General features: G+C 38.6%; 1 protein-coding gene across 3 annotated transcripts in view; it reads right to left on the bottom strand.

Annotated features, from left to right (window-relative positions):
* Positions 1–662: 662 nt before the first annotated feature.
* The window catches only part of FRS2 (fibroblast growth factor receptor substrate 2), a 54445-nt gene continuing 30869 nt past the window's right edge, over positions 663–24238 (bottom strand). For all 3 annotated transcript variants that reach the window (XM_079775017.1, XM_079775019.1, XM_079775018.1), the window contains 6 exons: positions 22459–22553; positions 12826–12918; positions 11660–11846; positions 10714–10872; positions 10123–10286; positions 663–7299 (listed from right to left, as the gene is read on the bottom strand). In XM_079775017.1, the coding sequence (XP_079631143.1) occupies positions 6349–7299; positions 10123–10286; positions 10714–10872; positions 11660–11846; positions 12826–12891 (1527 nt within the window). In that variant the 5' untranslated portion in view covers positions 12892–12918; positions 22459–22553 and the 3' untranslated portion in view covers positions 663–6348. The remainder of the gene's footprint in view (positions 7300–10122; positions 10287–10713; positions 10873–11659; positions 11847–12825; positions 12919–22458; positions 22554–24238) is intronic.

Raw genomic sequence — 24238 nt, 5'->3', positions numbered from 1 at the left:
GAGTTCCTGCTGGCAAGTTTTTCTTAAATTTAATCTTTAAAAATTTGACTTAAAGTACCACGTATACATATTAAAGTGTTATATACTAACCATGAACAACCTAATTCACCAACCTCATCACTTCCTCTTTGTTTTGGAGGGTTCCTTACCATCAAATACCTAAGTAAGATTGTTATTGCTATTTTAATTTTACTGAATATTAGGGAGGAAGACTTACATTAGTTCCTCTTATTGAATTTTAAACTGCTGTTTTTAACTGGACGTTGACTGTCCAGGACAAGGCCTTCTGAACTCGGACGGAGACCTGAGTCTTTGCCCTGCTGGCTTCCGCAGGAGGCTTTGCATTTCACTCACCCGCTTCCCCCACTACTAGAGATGACTGATATATGCTCGCAGTAATGTCTTGGTAGAAATCAAGATCAATCCCAAACATTTCAGTTTATCAAAAAGTTTTCTACTTTCTCTAAATTGGCCCTTTAAAAAAAAATTCGTTTTCTATCACCTACTGATATCCTTTTCTCCCCTTGATTAAACTAAACAATTAGCAAGCTCTTGGATTTTTGGCATTCGTCATCATTTTCCATTTTTTAATTGATTCTACCGGGTTAGTTTACACCAGGGATTGACAAACTATGGGGAGCCAAATTCCTCCTGCCTACCACCTGTTTTTGTGTGATGAGAGTAAAGAATGATTTTTACATTTTTAAATGGTGAAAAATTTGATTATTTCGTGATACGTTAAAATTATATGAAACATATTTTGGTGTCCATACTTGGTTGGAACACAAGCGTACACATTCATTTTTTATACTGTGCAATGCAATGGTTATACAATGGCAGAGCTGAGTAATTGTGACTGACTGTATAACCCATAAAGACTAATGTATTTATGGTCTGATCCTTTATAGAAAAAGTTTGCTGATCCTGGTTTACACTATTCCCAAGGCCTATCATGAAGAGGGCTGTTCAGACTGGATATCAATTTGTTCCACTTATTTATGCATTCATTGGTTCATTCTTGTATGTGCCCTGACCGGGCATCAAACCCAAAATCTTGGTGTATCCGGACAACACTCATTACTAGCATATGACCTAGTTCATGCTCATTCATTAAATAAAAACATGTGAATAGCTATTGTCTTCAAGAAAAAAATACATAAATAATCCAAAGTTCTTAACTTCTGAGAACAAATACCTACACTTCCCAAGATTTGGTTTCTGCCACATCTTTACTAATTATGTGTTCCGTGGTGTCTGGCACATAGTTAAGCACCCAGTCGTTTGTGGACTTGTCTTTCCCCCTCATTGTTTAAATGATTTCCATCTTGAGTGTATCCAAACGGGCTTTGCAGTGTCACTCAGTAACGAAAAACAGGTTTGGAGACCCAGAGCTGAGAACTACTAGTTTGGATGACCACACATTTAAAACTGTGAGTCTGTCAAATACTTAAAATTTCATTTCACTTTGATGAAACATAAACCTTAACCCATTATATGTTCACTTTGAAATGGAGGCCATGATATGAGGCAAAGAAATAAAACCTCTTATCATAGTTTCAAGAAATGTGTGAAAAATACAGTAAAACTATAAATAGGTATCCAAGCTTTTATTGGGGCTTTATTGCAATCTACTTTCATCAGTAAGAGGAAAGTAACCATAAGAACTCCAACCAGATTTCATTCAACAAAGCAGTTTTTCATGATGCTTAAGGTCAGTGTATAGTCAGTCAGCTCAGTTTCCAATATCAACTTGAGTAACTCATCATGGAAATTTAGGCCAGAATGACAACAGTAAGCCATCACAAGATCCTAAATCCTCTAAGATTAAACCATATTTTACATATAACTTTGGGACAGTATACTAATACTCTATAATAAGTAAAGATTTAAAAAAATATATTTTAAAAATGTGTTGCTTAGCCCTTGTTGAACTAAATTCAATTATTAGCATATTCTTTAAGTACGCCAGTTACTAAAGGTTTGATTGTACTTCAAGAACTCTGACTTTTCCAAAGATTAAAAATTAGTTCTTATTTGTTATGACAAAAATTAAGCTTAAAAGCACATTCACACTTGTCCTTAAAAGCATGCTTACATCATACGAGATAACTTCTCATGCCTGGAGACATGGTTCATATGGCAAAAACTAGAGGGTAATTCTCCCATCTCCACATCCTCCAAAAAGCCACACTCGGCCTCAGTGTAAAAGTTATATTTTATTGCCATGCTACAAAATGTATGAAGTTGGCACTGATAGGGAGAAACAGAGAACAAAGGGGGGGGAGGAATAGAGGGCAAAAGATGTTGTTACATATACAACAAGGTTTTAATCAACAGTGGTAAATTTTGCCAATATTAAAAATGCAAAGCAAATTTAAAATGCTGTTATGAAACAGCATTAAAATACAATTTATGCATAGTACAGTATCACTTATGTCTTTTATTAGAGAAATGTGGAATGTTTATAAAAGAAATTAACCATAGGGGGTAAAATTCATATTTCATATACAATTTGGCAATGGTAGTCCCACTGTTAGACAATTTTATATAAAAGAAAAAAATTAAAAATCTAATAAGCTACCTTTATACAAAGTTGCTATATTTATGCCTTTATGTAGGAAAAAAACATTTATAATGCAAATTAGGACATACAATAATCTTACAATATTATACAATGTAATGAAAATAAAAACATAACACAAAATTTGTCCTTTATAAAATGTATATTTTGCATTTACTAATGCAAATGTGGCACACCGGTGACTACTGTACTATTAATAACCAGTCCATCATAGAATTGCAATCATAATGATGCTACAAAAGAATTGTGTTATACCCCCAAAAACTGAGAAAGTAGGAATGGGGAGTAGGGATATGAAGAATAGGAAAGATAGATATGGTGCTGGTTTGGGCAGAGTATATTGTGGTATGTAATAAAATAGTTGTTCATTTTTCAAGCCAAAAACATTTTGTATACATTCTGGAATTTCGTACCAATGCCTTTATTCAAATTTGGCAAACATCAGGGAAAAGGTTAATTAGTACCATATACCTCACATATCAGAAATATGAATGAGATGCCAATACATCAGTTACTTCTGAATGTTGTCTCTGATGGTATGTCTATTTCAAAGATAAATATATGTATATGTGTACATATACATATATATTTACACATACTACACATTGCACAAAACACTTGGGCATTAGGGGTTAGGAACAGCACAGGGGGAAGTGGGAAGTACTTTTTAGCTTGTTAAAACTTTTACCTTGAGGCAAAAATATGGTGGCACATTATTGAGAAATTATGAAAACATAAGGCCCCTGTCCCATTTTTAATAGAACATTATTGAGGTACATTTTTTTATGTTGTGCCACAGATTTCTTTGGGGGCGGGGGTGATAAACACTAGCTTGACTTATAACATTGAACTGTGGAGTTAACATAATAACTATAAAAACAAAGATTGCTTGGCAAATTTTCTTAAGTCCCAAATGTGATCTATTCTGGATATACTGGGAAGTGAAAAGTTTTTTGCTGAATCTTCTAGAGTAAAGTGCATATCTCATCACTCCACAGCAGCAGTAAATAAAAGAACTATTTGCCAATCTTCCTGGAGGGAGAGAAGGCACCATAATTTCATTTTTAAAGAAGATGAAACTGGGAAGTAAAACGCACTAAGAAAAAACACAGTCAATATCCATATCTGTTTCCAACCCTGGTCTGGGATAAAAGCTGTTATGATCTATAATGATAAAAGAGGATTCTATTTAGGAAAATATATGAATAATTATTATATTTCCAAAACTGAAAAGTAGGATCACATAGTCTAGCAACAGAACAGAATATCTAAAATTAGGTCTGTCTCAGAAAATCTGAAACATATGGCCACAATTATATCCCAATAAAATAACTCATTCTAAAATGCACCTAGTAATAGGTACATTCTTCCAGGATAGAGCTTAATGCCCATTACTAGACTACTGCAAAGGAAAAGGAGTGTTCTACATTACTTTTTATTAAATAGGAACACAGGTGATTTCCAGAGACGTCTAGAAATTAACACCAGTTTTATGTGTACATCTTCCTAATACTCATAGTACCTAAATTCAAATTCTTAGCAGACAAATTGGTCCCATTTTCATTTTTAAAGCACACAGTATTAAAGCATAAACTGCAATGATTACATTGGAGTTACCTAAAAAAATATAAAAACTAATTAGAATCTGGAAGGGAAAATGAAAAGGATGAGAAAAAGAAAAAGTATCCAACCTCCAAAATGAATAAATAGGTCAGCCCTTCCATTTGGAGGTTAATGTTCTGTCTCGACTGCTTATTTCAGAGAAAACCATGCGTACTAATTCCATCACAATTCTTATTCCACATTACAAAAATCACATAAATTTGGCACGATTAGCAAACTACTCAGAAGAAAACATAAATGCAACAATATATTAAAAATGGAAACTGCACACCTATACCACTGCTCTCTTTTTAGAGAACAGTGAACACTTTAGTAAGCACCAAGTTCACAGAAAAAAAGAGAAGAGATTCTGCTATGCACATAAACCAATGGCACTGAAAATAATAGACACCTTTAATAATTTATTTTCTTTATAATGGTCCCATTCTAATAATTTTCCTAATCCATTCACTGTCCTATAATTGGTTTTTTTATTGAACAGGTTGGATGCTATATGACTGAAACTTTTTCATGCTAACTTAACCTTAGTTACATCTGATAGATACAGATCATAATCTCAAATTTCCTCATATTTAGAGAAAACGGTAAAATATTTTGCAAGGTTACCTAACCTTCTTTTCACTCTACCTTCTCTTGTTTTCTCTAGTGTTTGGGAAACTGGAACATTCTTGATTTCCAAGAGTTGGACATATGACCTCTCGTCAGTTTATATAAGCTTCAATTCATTTTAAATCCTAAATTATGACAATCTCATTGCTACACGACTTCCACTATACTTGCTATGCTGGCAATAATCTTAACATTCCATTGAAATCAGGGATAATCAAAGATCCAGCTAGGAGTGAAAGGACAGCAGAGCTGAGGAGCACTGCAGTGGGCAAAGTGTAACTGCAGCCGTGTGACTTGAGGGAATCACTGCTAAAGTGCTGGGGAGAGTGCCCAAGAGAAAACAGTACCTTTCGGGAACTTCGCATGTTAAAAGTAACTTTCTTTTTTTTTTTTTTTCTCAGCTGCTAAAAAGATCACCTATGGACACAAGTAAAATTTAAAACTGAGAGAATGTTTTTATCAACAACTTGAAAAGTAAACAGCATATAAATAAATACTGGACAAGGGCAACCCTGTTATAGAATAACAGTAAGTTCTAAATGAACCTTCAAAACCACAATTTGACAAAAATGCAAACTAAACAACAATAAACACATAATCCAATTTAAAAACTATATACAAACTCAAACATTTTAAATTGAAAAAGACATTAAGCAACAAAATACAACATCCCAAACACCGAAGGAGAAAAACTGAAGGTGAGTGGCAATCTAATGGCACAAATGCCTCCAGAACAATGTTATAGTTAATAATCCATAGGAGAGACACTTTCAAAAGATCATAGTTCAGATTTTCAAATGCTTTTGGATAAAGTGACCTGAGACTGATTCTTGAGCCTACTGTAATTCTGATTAAGATATCTGGGCATGCCCTTCCAATGACATCATGAGATGAATAAACTAAGTATTGTCTCCTTCCCTGCCTTTCAACACACCAATAGCAAACCATATTCACGGACACAGGACTCTTTCTAATAAGATGAAGGCAAAGGAGCTGACTGGTATATAGGGAGTGTGGTACTTCTATTTCCTTTACATATGGTTTGGCTCAAGTCAAAAAGCCTACAATTAATGAAATAAAGGATTCTTCATGTTACATGCTGAACACCACATACCATGAACAGTGAATCTACAAATATTACTTTCAAAGCCTAGAGTTATGTTAGCAATGCACATTATCAAGAGGCTTTATAAAATATTGAAATGCCAACCATGACTTAGGCATGAATGATATGCATAAGTCCAGAATATTGATAAAAATCAACCAGCATGTCACTCACTTCAATTCTCATTTTAAATAGGCACTGTGAAAATAGGAGTGCTGCTGTACAGTAATGAGTTGTATATAATGAAATTAGTGTTCTTTAATGAGTACCTGCTCTACATTAATTCCCTTTAGTTAAAGAAGCACATGAAATATTTAAAAAAATTTATCAGTCTATAAAAGGAGTTAGTGTTTAGAAATGAAAATGAAGTACTTGCATCTTCATTTTTTTTAAGTTCACAAAGGTGCAAACAATGTAATGCTTTCCAGGCTCACATAGGCAGATCAGTACTATTATGTCTAGTTTTCCTAGATGTACCATCATCTCGTGGTAGTGCTTTCTGCAAATTTGACATAGCAGCAGTTTTCTCGATGTCTATCACAGCATACAGCTCTGTGCGCCTGGTAGGGGTCTGTGGAAGAGGAGTTGTAGGCGTTTTTGGAGTCTGAGGGTTGTCGGAGTCACTGCCCCCTTCCAAGTCAACCTGTATGTAATTGAGCTGCCTGTGTTCTAAACTCGGGCGTCTGATATCAAAGTTAAAGACTGTCGGTATACAATCCCGACGCCTTGAATATTCTATTTTGTGAGCACTTGCTGGCACTGTTACATTCTCTGTATTTACATAGTTATGCATTGGATCTAGATTATTATGGTAGCCATTTAGAGATGGGGTCTTTGGTCCTAAATTGTCATCTTCATCCCTACTTAGTTTGCGGGCTTCCCAAACAGGAGGCAAAGATGGTAAATTTTCATAGTTTAATAATGCAGTTCTTCTCTGAGCTGAGTTGTTGATATTTTGGGTATCTGAGGTACTGGTAGATGTCAGACGACCTCTCCGGACCCCTGAGGCACTAGGGATAGATAACCCATTTATATTTTCATACACTAGCTTGTTAACAGAGGGTGCATCTCTTCGTTCATCACTGTCATATCCAGTGTCCCATTCTGTGTTATTTGCACCACTTCCGCTGACTTGATCTCTTCCAATTTTCTCCAGTTTCTCTTTTTCCATTAATTGCTTTTGAACAGGAGTTGGTCCTAAGACAAATCTAACTACTTCAGGTTCAAGAAGAATCTGAGGGTCCCTGTCCTCAATACTACTTGGTTCTTCTTTTGGAGTGTTGCTTTCAGCATTAGAAATCCTCGCCTCCAACGGGACATGCACAGCTGCACAATTTTTCCGCTCTTCTTGCACACCTGTAGTATTGACATAGGTATGTACCTAAAACAAGAAAGTGAATCAGTAACTTGCTTAAAACAATAAAAATACCCAGCCAGGGTGTTGCTCAGTGGTTGAGCATCGACCTATGAACCAGGAGGTCATAGTTTGATTCCCAGTCAGGGCACATGCCCGGACTGCAGGCTCAATCCCCAAGGGGGAGGGGGGTTTCATCACTAATGTTTCTGTCTCGCTCTCCCTTCTCTGAAATCAATAAAAATATATTTTTAAAAAATCCTATCTAGCCGAAACCAGTGTGGCTCAGTGGATAGAGCGTCGGCCTGCGGACTGAAAGGTCCCGGGTTCGATTCCGGTCAAGGGCATGTACCTTGGTTGCGGGCACGTCCCCAGTAGGGGGTGTGCAAGAGGCAGCTGATCGATGTTTCTCTTTCATCGATGTTTCTAACTCTCTATCCCTCTCTCTTCCTCTCTGTAAAAAATCTATTTAAAAAAAATCCTATCTAATAAAAGAGTAATATGCAAATTGACTGTCACTCCAAGACACAAGATGGCCACCACAAGATGGCCTGCAGGGGAGGGCAGTTGTGGGCAGTTAGGGGTGACCAGGCCAGCAGAGGAGGGCAGTTGGGGGAGACCAGGCCAGGAAGGGAGAGAAGTTGGGGGGGCGCCCAGGCCTGTAGTGGAGGACAGTTGGGGGGGGGGGGACCCAGGCCTGTAGTGGAGGACAGTTGGGGGGGGGGGGGACCCAGGCCTGTAGTGGAGGACAGTTGGGGGGGGTGGGGACCCAGGCCTGCAGGGAAGGGCAGTTGTGGGTGACCAGGTCAGCAGAGGAGGGCAGTTGGGGGAGACCAGGCCAGCAAGGGAGGGCAGTTGGGGGAGACCCAGGCCTGCAGGGGAGGGCAGTTGGGGGGACCAGGCCTGCAGGGGAGGGCAGCTGGGGGGCACCAGGCCTGCAGGGGAGAGCAGTTGGGGGGGACCAAGCCTGCAGGGAAGGGCAGTTATGGGGGGACCTGGCCTGCAGGGGAGGGCAGTTGGGGGGGGCAGGCCTGCAGGGGAGGGCAGCTGGGGGGACCAGGCCTGCAGGGGAGGGCAGTTGGGGGGGACCAGGCCTGCAGGGAAGGGCAGTTGTGGGGGGACCTGGCCTGCAGGGGAGGGCAGTTGGGGGGGGCAGGCCTGCAGGGGAGGGCAGTTGGGGGGGCAGGCCTGCAGGGGAGGGCAGTTATGGGTGACTAGACTGGCAGGGGAGGGCAGTTAGGGGCAATAGGGCCTGCCAGGGGGCAGTTAGGTGTCAATCAGGCTGGCAGAGGAGTAGTTAGGGGGTGATCAGGCTGGCAGGCAGAAGTGGTTAGGGGCAATTAGGCAGAGGCAGGCGAGCAGTTGGGAGCCAGCAGTCCTGGATTGTGAGAGGGATGTCCGACCGCCCGTTTAGGCCCGATCCCACTGGGATCGGGCCTAAACGGGCGGTCGGACATCCCTCAAGGGGTCCCAGATTGGAGAGGGTGCAGGCTGGGCTGAGGGACACCCCCCCCCCCCGTGCACAAATTTCGTGCACCGGGCCTCTAGTAAATATATAAAACATGTCTGATCTCATCAGTTAATTTTATTAACTTTCTGTCTAAAAAATACTTTTTCTTTGAAACTTTTGCACCTGTTTTTTACTAATAAAAAGGGGTGTATAAATGTACTTTCCTAATTTGATAAAATAATAACTACTCTAACATGAAACATTATACTTGATAGTGAAACATGAAAAAAAAAGCATTCTATAAAAAAACAAAAAACATCAGGAACAAATAGGGATTAGCATTTTGGTGGTATCTAGAAATTTTCATGATTCATAAATATTAAAAAGGAAAGACAGGACTAGCCAGTGTAGCTCGGTGGTTGAGCATTGACCTATGAACACCAGGAGGTCACGGTTCGATTCCTAGTTAGGGCACATGCCTGGGTTGCAGACTTGAACCCCAGTGGGGTTGTGCAGGAGGCATCCAATCAAAGATTCTCTCTCATCACTGATGTTTCTATCTCTCTCTCCCTCTCCCTTTCTCTCTGAAATAAAAAAAATATATTTTTTTAAAAAAGAAAAAGACAAATTTATCATTATTTACAAATGACTTGACTATATGAAGAAATAAACCCTACTAGATTTAATAAGACTTCTGTAAAATGCATGGACATAAAATAAATACTACCTACTAAGAAATAATCACTAAAACGATAATGAAAAGCTCAATGGTATTTGGAGAGACAATATAAAAAACATTTAGTAGCCTATACATAAAATTTGAAAACCTCAAAAATAAAATGCAAAATTGAGAGAAATGTAATTATAGTAAATAATGTAAGAACTCATGTTCTGTGTAAAGAACACAAAAATGAATTTTAAAACAATAAAAATTTCTTAATGATAAATGACAATGTGATTTACAAAAGATAAGTATATAACTAATACATACATAATGTTTAACCAGATACTTCCTCAAATGAAAAACAGAATAATCAGGAATATTACATAGCTCTATAAAAACATCGATAACAAAAATCTACCTTCCTGCTAGTAGTCCACTAACTATAAAAGCTGTAATATAAACAGGAGCATAAATTCTGAACTAACTGGAGGTTATTATAATGGGAACTGGCCACTGTTATGTCTGTCTTTACCTATAGATGCACCTCTCCTGTGAACCCACAAACGACTCTAATGCTAAGTTTCCCTCAACACCTGCACATATTTCAGCATATGTCAACAAATACATGATATTTCCTCTGATTCTTCACTACAAAAGTCATACAAACAGTGAAAGCTAAATTCAAACTGACTAAAATCTTCAACTCCACACAAGTTAGACAGTAGCCCGTGCTTACCTGTTCCTCGGCCACAAGCAAAGGATGTGTGGATTCTTCTCCCACTGAAGGCAAGCGAGCACTTCCCACAGAAGGGTGCCTGCTTGAAGGGTGGGATGAAGCATCTCCAAATGAGGGATATCGGGGATATCCATTAGGTAAGTTCTGAGCAGCAAACCCTGGAGCTGAGTTTTTGTTCATTAGTTTAAGAAGAAAAGCAGGATACAGAGGCAGGGAAGAGAAAATAAAAATGAATGAGAATCCAATCTGCACTGACAGGTTTAAGGAAGGTGTTTCTGGCAAATATAGCAGAAAACAGACTTATTATTTAGATAATGGTAAGTATATAACTAATAAAAAGGAAAAGAGAGGCCTGGCCGGTGTTGCTCAGTGGTTGAGCATCAACCTCCATGTCAACATTCCATTCACATTTTAGATACTATGGAACAGTTAATGTTATTATATTTAAAATGTTAAATACATTTATAATTATAGCTAATAGCTTTTTAAAACTGACAACCATTACTCTTACATTTCTAACATTTTATAGATTAAATATCCAGTCTATAAATGGCTGCTAATCAAAATACAAGAAGGAAAATGGGTATTTACTTGTAGGTGTTCGAGGTGTTCTGGGGACTTCCAATTCCGTCTGATGATTATTCCTTTCAACAACTGGCTCTTCCACCACATTTATACTGTTATTTTGCATTATCTCTTGCAACATGTTAAATAATTCTTCTGCACGGGCACACTTAAAGGCAAAGATTCCTACAAATATAAACCAGAAGGGAACAATGGTTACCACATCTTTTAAAAAGATACAGGAGCACCTATTAAAGAATAAAATTATAAAATAAGCATTCCGTATACCAATAGCAAGAAAGGCCATTTAAATAAATGTCTGATAAATTATTGAAATTCCCTGTTTCAAACATAAACCCAAAAGAAAGTTCACAGAATAATTTTCATTTGTCTAAGGGAGATGGCCCAAAATAAGGCAGATAAAAATAAGATTTTCACACTTGCTTCAGTTTGCTTTTTAACAGCAGGGGGAGCCCAACTCACCATTACCAAGGTGATCCTTTACCATTTGACAGGCCCTGGCTCTGTTATGTTTAATCATTATAATAGTTCTGTAAGGCAAGGATTATCATTCGCCTCTGATAGAGAAAAATAGAGGTAACTTGCCCACGGCCTTTCAAATTGTAGGTAGCAAAATAATCAAACTTGCACTGTTGGACTCCAAAATTTAGTTTCTTTCCCCAACAAGCTGTAACAGTAAAAACACATAACCCTGTTTACTGGGCTGGGACTAATCATTTACAGAAAATCTTAAAGCTAATATGAGTCAAAATTCTGGACACAGAAAAGGTGCTTAATAAATGCTTGCTAAATGACTAGTTTACTATATCTCTTTTCTTAATGAGGCACTTATTTAGGTAATTTTTTTTCTATCAGAAGAAAATAAAATATTAAGCACTGTGTATAGAATAACTGAAAGAATAGTACTAGTATTTCAAATGTGACAAGGTTTGCAGAAAAAGGCTCTGCCTACCTTGTCCAGTTTGACATCGTCGACCACTTTCAAAAGAGAAGAGATTTGAATCATAGCCATAGCGTCGCAGGCAGAGGTAGTGCCATTTCACCGAGTCACGTTTGCGAGTGTATAAGATCAGTTCTGTCTCTGTAAGTTCCATTATGCCAGAACCTAACTCATTCCCATCATCATCCACATTAATAACCTAAAAGAGAAAGTTAATTAGTGCCAACTTAATGCTTTCACTTGACAGTCATACTCATATTTCACCGATTTGTCAGGAAAATACACTGTTGCTGATTGGTTCAGTTACTTACTCCTTTGTTAGTTTATTCACCAACCAATGTGTGTGTAGGACTATGTAGCAATATAATACCTGGTTCATATCTGCCAAGTAACTCACATTCCTACTGGGGAAATAAGTTCATGTTCAGATAAGGCCTTGTACTACTGAGTTTCAGAAAATGGCCAGAGACTGTGAAGAACAGATATTGCTTAGGGAGAATTTACTACACCCCTGGAACTAGACAGTGTTGTACATGTATTTTTCCCACTTAATCCTCATAACACTCCTAAACTGCAGGTAATACTGTAAAAAATCAAACAAAGACTTAATGATAATCCAAGATCACAAAGCTATGAAGCAACAGGGTTATGACCTACACCCAAGTTTGTACAATCCAGAGGCTATGATTTACAGCAGACTGAGGCCAGACTACAAGAGACACAAAATAGCTGTGGATGATTAAGGAGTGGAGCATTTAGCTTCTAGGTAACAGAAAACCATAGACATTTCAGAATGATGAAAGAGTAATTTGATGTCAACTACAGAACGGATCACAGTGGTGACTCAAGGTAGAGTCCAGTTAAGAAATTATCTAGGCATGAATCAATGACTGGAGGTGGTGACAGTACTAAAGAGGAACCTATAAAATGGTGTTTTAAATAAAGTAATATCAGAACTGTGTGGCTAATTAAATACAGAGGACCAAAGGGAAAGTATAAGATGATTTCACATTGTCAGTGAAAAAAATATCGTCATTTGTTAAAATGAGAAAAAGCAGAGTGAACAAAAAGGGAAATAAAGGATCTGGAGATAAAAGTGAAAAAGTAAGATATATTAAGTGAAATAAAAGAATATCCAAGTAGGCAATAAGAGAGATAATTCAAGCAGTTTTACTGACCTTAAACTTGTTCCGATGGTTATCTGGGACAGTGTCTTTATCTGGACAGCTACAACAGCTACCCATGGCTTCTTTCAGAAGACCATGTGAGCACTACATGAAAGATAATTAGAAAAAAATTATTAGATGTAGGATGTAAAAATCATAAAATAAAAAAGGTTTTAGAAATCATCTAACACAAGCCCTGAATTATTTTGATGAGGAAAATTAAGCCCAAGAAAGTATATGGCTAGAGGTAGATTTCACACAACTAGCTGGTAAATTTTGCTCAATGATAATGATAATAATTTTGTGAGGTAGACGTCGCAGGAATCTCAAATTTCCAGTTTAATTTGCAAAGGTCTGTCTATTTTTAAATTATCTTAAAAAGCAAACCAACTTAAGGTCTCATATGTAGCACTATTTTAATAAGTCATTGAAGGAATTAATCTTTTATGGCTTACCAGGAATTTCATGTCCCTTATTAATAAATTTACTAAGGATGCTTGACTTCTGACTTGGCTGGTATTTTTTATTACTCATTGTAGTATCCTTTATGTACTCCACCAAACTAGAGTTCATTGGTAAATCTGACACAAAACCAAATTTGGAGTAGTTCACTAAGAAAGACAACTCAAAATTCAAGCAATAACCTAAAGAGAATATTGACAAAACTGATAGAGTGTATCTATCTAAACTTTCTTTTCCACTGAAGGTTACAGATAAGAGGTTATAGGTGACATGAAGTGTTCAACAACACTCCAAATGAACAAAGGAAAAATCTAAAATGTCACTTACAAAGGAAAGAGAATAAATGTGACAATATTTGAAAAAAGCAACAAGAAGCTACAAAATATTAAAACATAAATTTGATGAAAACTTGCTTAAAATTCTTCAGTGGCTCTTTACTACATTCAGGAAAAAATTCAGAGCTTATGCCATGAGGTCCTTCCCAGTCTGGTCCCTGTCTACAGGTCTAGACTAAACTCTCCTCCTCTGCTTCAAGCCCTACCCAGGCATATTAAACAGTTTCCCCAGAGTATCTTATTCTCTCACACCCTTCTGCTTCTTTTCTTTCTCAAGATTCAACCCAGAGTACTGTGGGGTTCAGGAAGCCTTCTCTGACTCCACCCAACTGGGCGAATTATACTTCTTATGTAACCCACCCCCCACCCCGACCCGCAAAGCACCCTGGGCATCCCAGTATCACAGCATCTTTCACAGTGTTTACTTAGTAGAAACTGTGGTAGACTGTTTACTTATCTACCTTCTTCCCTACATAAGGAGCTCCTTTTCAGCAGCAATGAACCTTATTCCTTTTTGCATTGCCCATGCCTAACACAACATCTAGCACACAGTAGGTGCTCTAAGTCTCTTGTAAGCTGAATAAACTGTACTAAACAAAGGTAAAGAATGTCTGGCAGGCATAAATATTAAGAAGATGAAAAGGCCCAGCTGGTGTGGCTCAGTGGTTGAGTGTCAACCTATGAACCTTCCTCTGAAATTAAATTATATATATATGAAGCCCTAGCTGGTTTAGCTCAGTGGATAGAGCATTGGCCTGTAGACTGAAGGGTCCCGGGTTCAATTCCAGTCAAGGGCACATGCCTGAGTTGCAGGCTTGATCCCCAGTAGAGGGTGTGCAGGAGGCAGCCAATCAATGATTCTCTCTCATCATTGATGTTTCTTCCTCTCTCCCTTTCCCTTCCTCTCCCTCTAAAATCAATAAAAACATATTTTTTAAAAAAGAGTAAGAAAACGTGATATTTGAGTTATTTGCTGTTTTAAGATGGCATAGATGTATACAGGTTTGTAATCAGTAGGTCAGGAAAGGTTTCAAAATATAGGGGGAGATTTTCCCCGGAGAGCAGGCCTTGGAGGTGGTAGTGGCTGCCTTAAGCTAGAGGCTGCAGGGGAGTATTCTGCCATTCCTAGTTTCAGCTCTGGGTGGGGGAGCACCCAACGCAAGGGACACCTGGGTCCAGGTGTGGTCTCCACCCCGGTCCCCCCAAGTTTTAGTTAACCAGCGGAGTATCTGAACCTCCTGACAGTGGCTGTATTTCCAATCTGGCCAGCATGTGCTTCTCCCAATTATAGATGCTTTCTAGTTTTTGGGACTCTAGATAGAAGGCTGGGCCTCAATTTTGGCCTGGCTTCTCTAACAAGCAAGAAGAGGGAGATGGGGATGGGCAATGGGGACTTGCTCTCCCTCTCCAGAGCCTTTCCCTTCCCATTCTTCCTCCCAGGAGTCTTGCCTTTGCCTTTGCCTTTGTCTCTCCTAAGCTCCAAGGGCCCTTCAAAGCCCCTGTAACTTGTCTCCTGAGCCTTTGCAGCCCATCTGGCTCACTTCTACCTCTATGACTTTCTAAGTAAACTTTGTTATAATTTGAAAAAAGAAAAGAAAAATAAAGGGGCAATGGGGACACATGGAGGACACCTTTACTCTTGGCTGGTTCTAGCAAGCTATTTCATATCCCCTTTTGAAAACCTGGGGGGGGGGGGGGGGGTCCTCTTCTGTTTATGCCAGATATTACCACAACACATGTACTACAAATCCAGGTAAGTCCCCAGTGGCCCCAGAGTCATTACTGTCTGGTGACATTCTAATAAGTAATCTTTTTGCCAAACACTTCACAAGTATAGTCAGGCACTCCGTGGGTTATAGCCCAGCAGACAGTGGAAGTATGAATATTAGGCCAAGATATACAACCTCGATAGATTTAGGGTATGGTCCTTTTAGGTACTACATCTGGTCAAAGTTGGGAAATTATCTGTATGATTTCACAAACCGTATTTGACACAGGCAGGTGGTTGGGATATAAGCCAATCCTGAGGCTAATTCAAGACTTTCTGGGAACTGTAGTTGCTTTTGGTTAAGAACTATTCCAATAGGGTTTTCTGGGAATTGTAGTCTTCCCAGACCTACACTTCCAAACCTAGTGATTTTTAGCTTTCCTGAGGACACGAACCATTTCCCCAGACCAAAAATGACCAAACATAGGCTCCTGGGGGTAAAAAAAAAAAATACATATGTATGTGTGTGTATATATATATATATGTATACACACACACACACACACACACACACACACACACGTATATGTGTGTATATATATATATACATATATATATGTGTGTGTGTATATATATATATATATATATATATATATAGAGAGAGAGAGAGAGAGAGAGAGAGAGAGAGAGAGAGAGAGAGAAGGAGGAGGGGGAGGGGGAGGGGGAAGAAAAGAGGGAAAGAGAAGGGAAATAAAGGATGGATCAAGACAAAGGGGAAGACTAAAGATGAGTTCCAAAGTGAGACATCTGACCGGAGGAGGAGGAATGCCTCATGCTGTGAGGAGAAAGGGAAGAGAATAAGGACATGTGGAGGGAGCACAGTAGAGAAGCTGAAGGAGATTAACATCCTAAATTTTCTTTGTAAAATAGAAGGCAAGTTTACAAAATGAGGAGAATGACAGGGTATTTCACTGAGGAGTTTACCCAAGAAAGGTTGCCAGATTAAGTAGGCTGTGCTGATAGCTCAGAGAGGCTACAAAGTAAGATTATGCTATTTTTCTAGCTGTGCTCAGCAGTCCAAAAGGTAGAAAGTTCAACTGGCCAGGATGAGTGAAGGTAAGAGGACAAGAAAATTAAAGAAAGAATATTGGCAACATGGAGTTGGGATGGAGGTAGTGAAGTGGTCTGTTCAGGAGAGAAGAAGAGGGCTAGCGAAATGGGAGAAAATGCAGGCAAAAAGGAACAGGAAGCTTTAGTAAGGTTGAAAAACAGGCTTAGTATTGAGTGAGAGACTGAAATATCTGGAACAAAAGGCAGTTGTGGTCAATTTCTAACATAAAAGGAGACTTATTTTAGTGTGTAGTTTTCAGCCACATCTCTGACTGCTCTTCGTGAACCACAAACTCCTAGGAAAGATACTAGATATTCTGCATTTATGACCGCCAGACTAATACTTGGAGACCACATCTGAGTTATGTAAGACCTAATAATATGCGCTAATACTGTAACACTTGATGAGAAACCATATGATCTCATCATCTCACAGTGCCAAGTTCATTACTCAGCAAAAACACAAATAGACTTACTATGCTCCCTTAAGAAAGCAACTTAGGAAAGTAACTAGGGTACATTCAAGAACAAAAGATAGCTACTGTTTGGGAGGATCAATATTGCAACAAGTTTGCTGAATATTTTATATTAGTAAATACTGTCTTCGTTTAAATAAAGCCCTTTGTCCTTATTCCTTGGAGGTGGGAGGTGACAGCAAATCAGCAGGCAAAATGAGTCCATTCAACAAAACATTATTATGGGACAGATTGATAGTAATACAGTCTTAATAGAAAATTTTAACACCCCATTGGCATCTATGGATTGATGCCAAACAAAAAATCAACAAGAAAACAGTGGCCTTAAACGATACACTAGACCAGATGGATTTATTTTCAGAGCATTTCACCCCAAAGCAGCAGGATATATACATTCTTATACATTCTTTTCAAGTGCACAGGGAACACTTTCTAGGATAGACTACATGTTAGCATACAAAACAAGTCTCAATAAATTTAAGAAGGTTGAAATCATATCAAGCATCTTCTCTGACCACAATGGTATAACACCAGAAATCTAAAAGAAAAAAACTTGGTAAACACACAAACACATGGAGGCTAAATAACATGTCAATAAAAAATGAATGGGTCAACCATGAGATTAAGGAAGAAATCCAAAGTTACCTTGAAACAAATGAATGTGAACACACAACAACCCAAAATCTATGGGACACAGCAAAACCAGTCCTACCTAAGAGAAAAATTCATAGCAATACAGGGACCACCTCAAGAAGCAAGAAAAATCTTAAATAAACAATCTATACTTACTAGTACACTTAAAAGAACTAGAAAAGGAACAACAAAGTCGAAAGTGAGTAGAAGGAAGTAATAAAGATCAGAGTGGAAATAAACAAAATAGAGACTAAAAAGACAATACAAAAGAGCAATGAAACCAAGAGCTGGTTCTCTGAAAAGAGTAATAAGATTGATAAACCTTTAAAGATACTCATAAAGAAAAAAGAGAGAGGACCAAATAAATAAAATCAGAAATGAAAGGAAAATAACAACTGACACCACAGAAATACAAAGGATTATAAGAAAATATTACAAATAAATTGGACAATCTGGAAAAAATGGATAAATTCCTAGAAACATACAATCTTCCAAAACTGAATCAAGAAAAATCAGAAAATCATGCCCTAACCAGTTTGGCTCAGTGGATAGAGCGTCGGCCTGTGTACTGAAGGGTCCCAGGTTTGATTCTAGTCAAGGGCATGTACCTTGGTTGCGGGCACATCCGCAGTAGGGGGTGTGCAGGAGGCAGCTGATCGATGTTTCTCTCTCATCGATGTTTCTAACTCTCTATCCCTACCCTTCCTCTCTGTAAAAAATTAATAAAATATATTTAAAAAAAGAAAAGAAAGAAAGAAAAATCAGAGAATCAGAACACAGCAATTACAACTAATGAAATCGAAGCAGTAATAAAAAAATAAATTAATTTAAAAAATTTTTAAAAATTCCCAGCAAACAAAAGTCCTGGACCTGATGGCTGGCTTCACACAGGGGAGTTTTACCAAACACTGAAAAAAGAACTAACACCAATCCTTCTCAAACTATTTCAAAAGTTCAAGAGAGGAATCCCAAGCTCATTTTACGAGGCCAGCATTATCCTAATTCCAAAACCAGATAAAGACACTACAAAGGTGAACACAAATGCTAAAATCCTCAACAAAATATTAGCAAACCAAATCCAGCAATACACTAAAAAGATCCAACACCATGACCAAGTGAGATTTCTTCCTGGGATGCTAGGTTGCTACAATAACTACAAATCAATTAATGTGATACACCACATAAACAAAATGAGTGATAAAAATCATATGATTATGTCAAGAGATGCAGAAAAACCATTTGACAAAATCCAGCACCGATTTGTGATAAAAAGTCTCAGAAAAGTGAGGACAGAGGGAAAATACCTCAACATAATAAAGGTCTTATATGACAAACCCACAGCTAGCACCATACTCAACAAGGAAAAACTAAAAGTGTTTCCCTTAAAATCAGGAACAAGACAGGGATGTCCGCTTTCACCATTCTTATTCAATACTAGAGGCCTGATGCATGGATTCCGTGCACCAGTGGGGTCCCTCGGCCTGGCCTGCAGGTATCGGGCCAAAACCGGCTCTCTGACATCCTCCAAGGGGTCCCGGATTGTGAGAGGGCACAGGCCAGGCTGAGGGACCCCACCAGTGCATGATCGGGGCCAGGGAGGGACCGCGGGAAGGCTCCAGGGTGTGTCCAGCCCATCTCGCCCAGTCCCAATTGGGCCATCAGGGCCGATCGGGGAGGGACCGCAAGAGGTTGGATGGCCGGGGAGGGACCGCGGGAGGACTCCAGGACGTGTCTGGCCCAACTTATCCAGTCCCAATCGGCCAGACCCCAGCAGCAAGCTAACCAGTCGGAGCATCTGCCCCCTGGTGATCAGCGCGCATCACAGCGATTGGTTGGACATTTAGCATATTAGGCTTTTATTATATAGGATAATACTGGAGGTTCTAGCCACAGCAATTAGACAAGAAGAAAAATTAAAGGCATCCAAATTGGAAGGAAATAAATAAAACTGTCATTATTGCAGTTTTTTAATGGAGTCCTTAGGGTTCTCTATATACAATATCTAGAGAACCCTAAGGACTCCATTAAAAAACTACTAGAACTGATAAATTAATTCAGTCAAGTAGCAGGATACAAAATTAATATTCAGAGATTGGTTGCATTTTTATACATCAACTAGAGGCCCGTTGCATGAAGATTCGTACAATAGGCCTTCCTTCCCCTGGCTGCTGGCACCGGTTTTCCTCTGGCACCCAGGACCCAGGCCTTCGCTCCGCTCCGGCCGCAGCGAGGCTTGGCTTCTCTGCTCCGGGCGTACCGGAGAAGCCAAGCCTCGAGGCTTCTCCACTCCGACCACAGGGAAGCCAAGCCTCTACAGTCTTCAATCTTCAGTTGTCTTCAGTCTTCACTCGGGCCAGAGCCTTCAGTCTTCGCTCCAAGCCTGCGAATGCAAATTAACCCATCATGTTTGTTGGGTTAATCTGCATAGTCACTCCTGATTGGCTGGTGGAGGTAGAGTCAATTTGCATATTTCTCTTTTATTAGTGTAGATAGTGAACTATCAGAAAGGGAAACTAAAAGAGCAATACCATTTATACTGCATCAAAAAATAAATAAAATACCTAGGAATTAATTTAACCAAGGAGATAAAAGACCTGTCCTCAAAAAAATGGTAATACACTGAAGAAAGAAATTGAAGAAAATAAAATAAATGGAAGCATATATCGTGTTCACAGACAGGAAGAATTAATGTCATTAAAATGTCCATACCACTCCAAACAATCTATAAGCAAACACAATTCTTATCAAAATACCAATGGCATATTTCAAAGAACTAGAACAAATAATCTGAAAATTAATACAAAACGATAAAAAAATCTGAAAAGCCTCAGCAATATTGAGAAAGAAGAACAAAGTTTGATATCACACCACCCGATATCAAACTATGAGACCATAGTAATCAAAACAGACATGTAGATCAATGGTACACAAGAGAGAGCCTAAAAATTAACCCATGACTATATGGTCAATTAATATTTGACAAAGGAGGCAAGAACATACAATGGGGTAAAGATAGTCTATTCAATAAACGGTGTTGGGAAAACTGGAGATACATGCAAAAAAATGTAATCAGACCCCCTTCTTACGCCATGTACAAAAATAAACTCAAAATAGATTAAAGACTGAAATGTAAGACTTGAAACCATAAAAATCTTAGAAGAACACATAGTAAAATCTCAAACATTTCTCTTAGCAATATTTTTTCTGATCTTTCTCCTTTGGCAAGGGAAATAAAAGAAAAAATAAGCAAATGAGACTACACCAAACTAAAAAGTTTTGCACAGCAAGGGAACATCAACAAAACAAAAAGACAACCTATTAAATTGGAGAACATCTGATAAGGGGTTAATATCCAAATTTTATAAAGAACTAATACTATTCAACATTTAAAAAAACAAACAATCCAATTAAAATTGGACAGAGGACCTGAATAGACTCATCTCTAAAGAGGATATACAGAAGGCCAATAGACATAGGAAAAGATGTTCAACATCACTAACCATCAGAGAAATGCTATTAAAACCACAATGATATATCATCTCACACCTGTCAGAATAGCCATCATCAATAAATGCACAAACGACAATTGCTGACGAGGATGTGGAGATAAGGGAACACTAGTGCCCTGTTGGTGGGAATGCAGATTGCTGCAGTCACTATGGAAAACAGTATGGAATTTTCTCAAAGAAAAAGGAAATTGTCCTATGACCCAGTGATTCCTCTTCTGGAGATTTATCAAAAAAAAAAAAAAAACAACCACCCAAATTACTAATTTGAAAGAATATATGCATCCCTATGTTCACTGCAGCATTATTTATGATAGCCAAGATGTGGCAGTAATTCAACTGTCCATCAACAGACAAGTGGATATATTGTGGATAAAAAAGCTGCGGTACATATATAAAATGGAATATTACTCAGCCAAAAAAAGAATGAAATCTCACCATTTGCAACAACATGGATGGACCTTGAGGATATTATGCTCAATAAATTAGTCAGAGAAAGACAAACACCATATGCTCTCCCTTATATGTGGAATCTAAAGAACAAAATAAATGAACAAATAAAATTGAAACAGACTCACAGACACAGAGAGTGGACTGGTGGTTGCCAGAAGGGAGGGAGGTTGGGGGGGACTAGGAGAAAGAGGAAAGAGGTGAAGGGGATTAAGAAGTACAAACTAGTAGTTACAAAACAGTCACAGGGATATAAATTACAGCATAAGGAATATACTTGATAATACTGTAGGAATTATGCATGGTGCCAGTTGGATACTGGAAATATCTGAAGGGCACTTTGTTAAAGTATATGAGTGTTGAACCACTATGCTATACATCTGAAACCAATACAAAATATTAGTGAAAGTAAACTGTAATGGAAAAATTTAAATTTATAAAAAAAGAAAACATCAAATTTCTTGTTTAAAAATATAATTTGTGGACTTAATGATTTTTTATGCTATTTTTTAAAATGTATTTTTATTGATTTTAGAGAGGAAGGGATAGGGAGAGAGATAGAAACATCAATGATGAGAGGGAATCATTGATTGGCTGCCTCCTGCACGCCCCCTACTGGGGACTGAGCCCAAAACCTGGGCATGTGCCCTTGACCGAAATCGAACCCAGGACCCTTGAGTCCTCAGGCCGACGCTCTATCCACTGAGCCAAACCAGCTAAGGCGATTTTTTAAAAAATATTTTATTGATTTTTTACAGAGAGGAAGGGAGAGAGATAGAGAGCCAGAAACATCGATAAGCTGCCTCCTGCACACCCCCCAATGGGGATGTGCCCACAACCAAGGCACATGCCCCCAACCGGAATCGAACCCGGGACCCTTCAGTCCACAGGCCGACGTTCTATCCACTGAGCCAAACCGGTTTCGGCCGATTTTTTTTTTTTTTTTAAGATAAACTTCAACTCACCTAGATCTGGCCATGAATATGCTTAACCTCTGCTGCAGCCGCAGGAGTTTAATCATACTTCAGAACACCATGTTTTCTTTGTTTGATGACTTAACCTAAAAGAGAGGAGAATTTTTTATTTCTTTTAAAGTAATAATTTTCCTTATGAGACTTCTGGCAGCACTGTTAGTTCAAATTATCTATTTAAACTCAAAATATCTAAAATTTGATTTAAAATTATTATTATTTTTTGTTGTTGTTGTTAATCCTCACCCAAGGATATTTTTCCATTAATTTTTTTTAAAGAGAGTAGAAGGGAGGGGGAGAGACAGAGAGAGAGAAACATCAATGTGAGAGAGACATATCGATTGGTTGCCTCCCACAGATGCCCTGATGAGGGCCAGGGACTGAGCCTGCAACCTAGGTATGTGCCCTTGACCGAAATCAAACCCGGGAACCTTCAGTCTGCAGACTGACGCTCTATCCACTGAACCAAACTGGCTGGCTAGGGCTAAAAATCATCTAATAGATAAGATATATTTTTAAAATACGATGTGTAGACGTTATAATTAATATGGCCTTTTCAAAAGAGAAAGTAAAAATGTAATAGTTTGAGTTCTATGTTTAGAAATATCAGGGCTTTTAGAAGCCATTGATTCTGGCTTTTCCTTTATAGCTATGACTTTGGATAACCCACTTCTCTATCCTTACCTCTTCAGCCATAAAATGAGAAGTAAACTAAATCACCTCCAATATTCCTTTCCAGTTCTAAAACCCTATTTTAGCCAGTGGCAGGCTAATTCTCTACCTGCAGTCACTTTTCTAAAACTTCATCATCATCCTTCCAAAGAGCAGTCAGTGACTCTCTTTAGAATCCCTCCTGCATCTTCCTATTCTATGAGAAGCCCCCAGAGCAAAATCAGAGGAGTCAGTCATCACTAAACAGTCCATATGAACAAACATGCCAGAGTCACAGGACAATATAAGTTATAGCAATCAATTACAATCTAGAGTTTCAAGAGATTTCAATATACTTTTGAAATTCTTCTGGTGAATTTACTCACTTTTTTAATTGATTTTTTTTTAAGAGAGAGGAAGAGGAAGGGAGGGAGAGAGGGAAGGAGGGATGAGGGAGTGTGTGTGTGTGGGAGAGGGAGGGAGGGAGAGAGGGAAGGAGGGAGGGAGGGAGGGAGAGAGGGAGGGAGGGAGGGAGGGAGGGAGGGAGGGAGGGAGGGAAGGAGGTAAGAAATATTGATTGGCCACCTCTCTTATGCACAACTGGGGACCAAACCTGCAATTAAGGTATGTGCCCCGAACAGGAATTGAGCCTGCGATCTTTCGGTGAACAGGACGATGCTTCAACCAACTGAGCCACAGCAGCCAGGGCATTTATTCACTTGTTATAGCACAGAAAAAATTAAACTCACTCAAACACAGGCACTAACATTTATTGCTATACTATATCAGGCATTATTTTAGAGGTTTGTGAATTGTCTCATTTTAATCTATATTAACTAGAGTTAAAAGAATATGACTGATAACCAAAATGAACATTTCCAAAACCATGAACCCATACTCAATCAAAAATTTCAATTCTGGATTTCAGGCTTACATATATAATCAGTTCAGCCAGGTATTTGCTCACACCCCTCATAAAGTGCTGCTACACACCACGTTGGGGTTGGGGGTGGGGGCAGCACCCTGGTGTCTCTTCCTTAGCACACCCTTCTTTTCACCATAAACTTAACACACATCATGCTTTGTCTCTAGATTGTAAAATTGTCCTGCTAGCCCTAGCCAG

This window comes from Cnephaeus nilssonii (genome assembly GCF_951640355.1).
Source record: "Cnephaeus nilssonii genome assembly, chromosome: 6".
Lineage (NCBI taxonomy): Eukaryota > Metazoa > Chordata > Mammalia > Chiroptera > Vespertilionidae > Cnephaeus > Cnephaeus nilssonii.
Note: the sequence above shows the minus strand (reverse complement) of the source record. Positions and strands in the feature narration are given on the sequence as shown.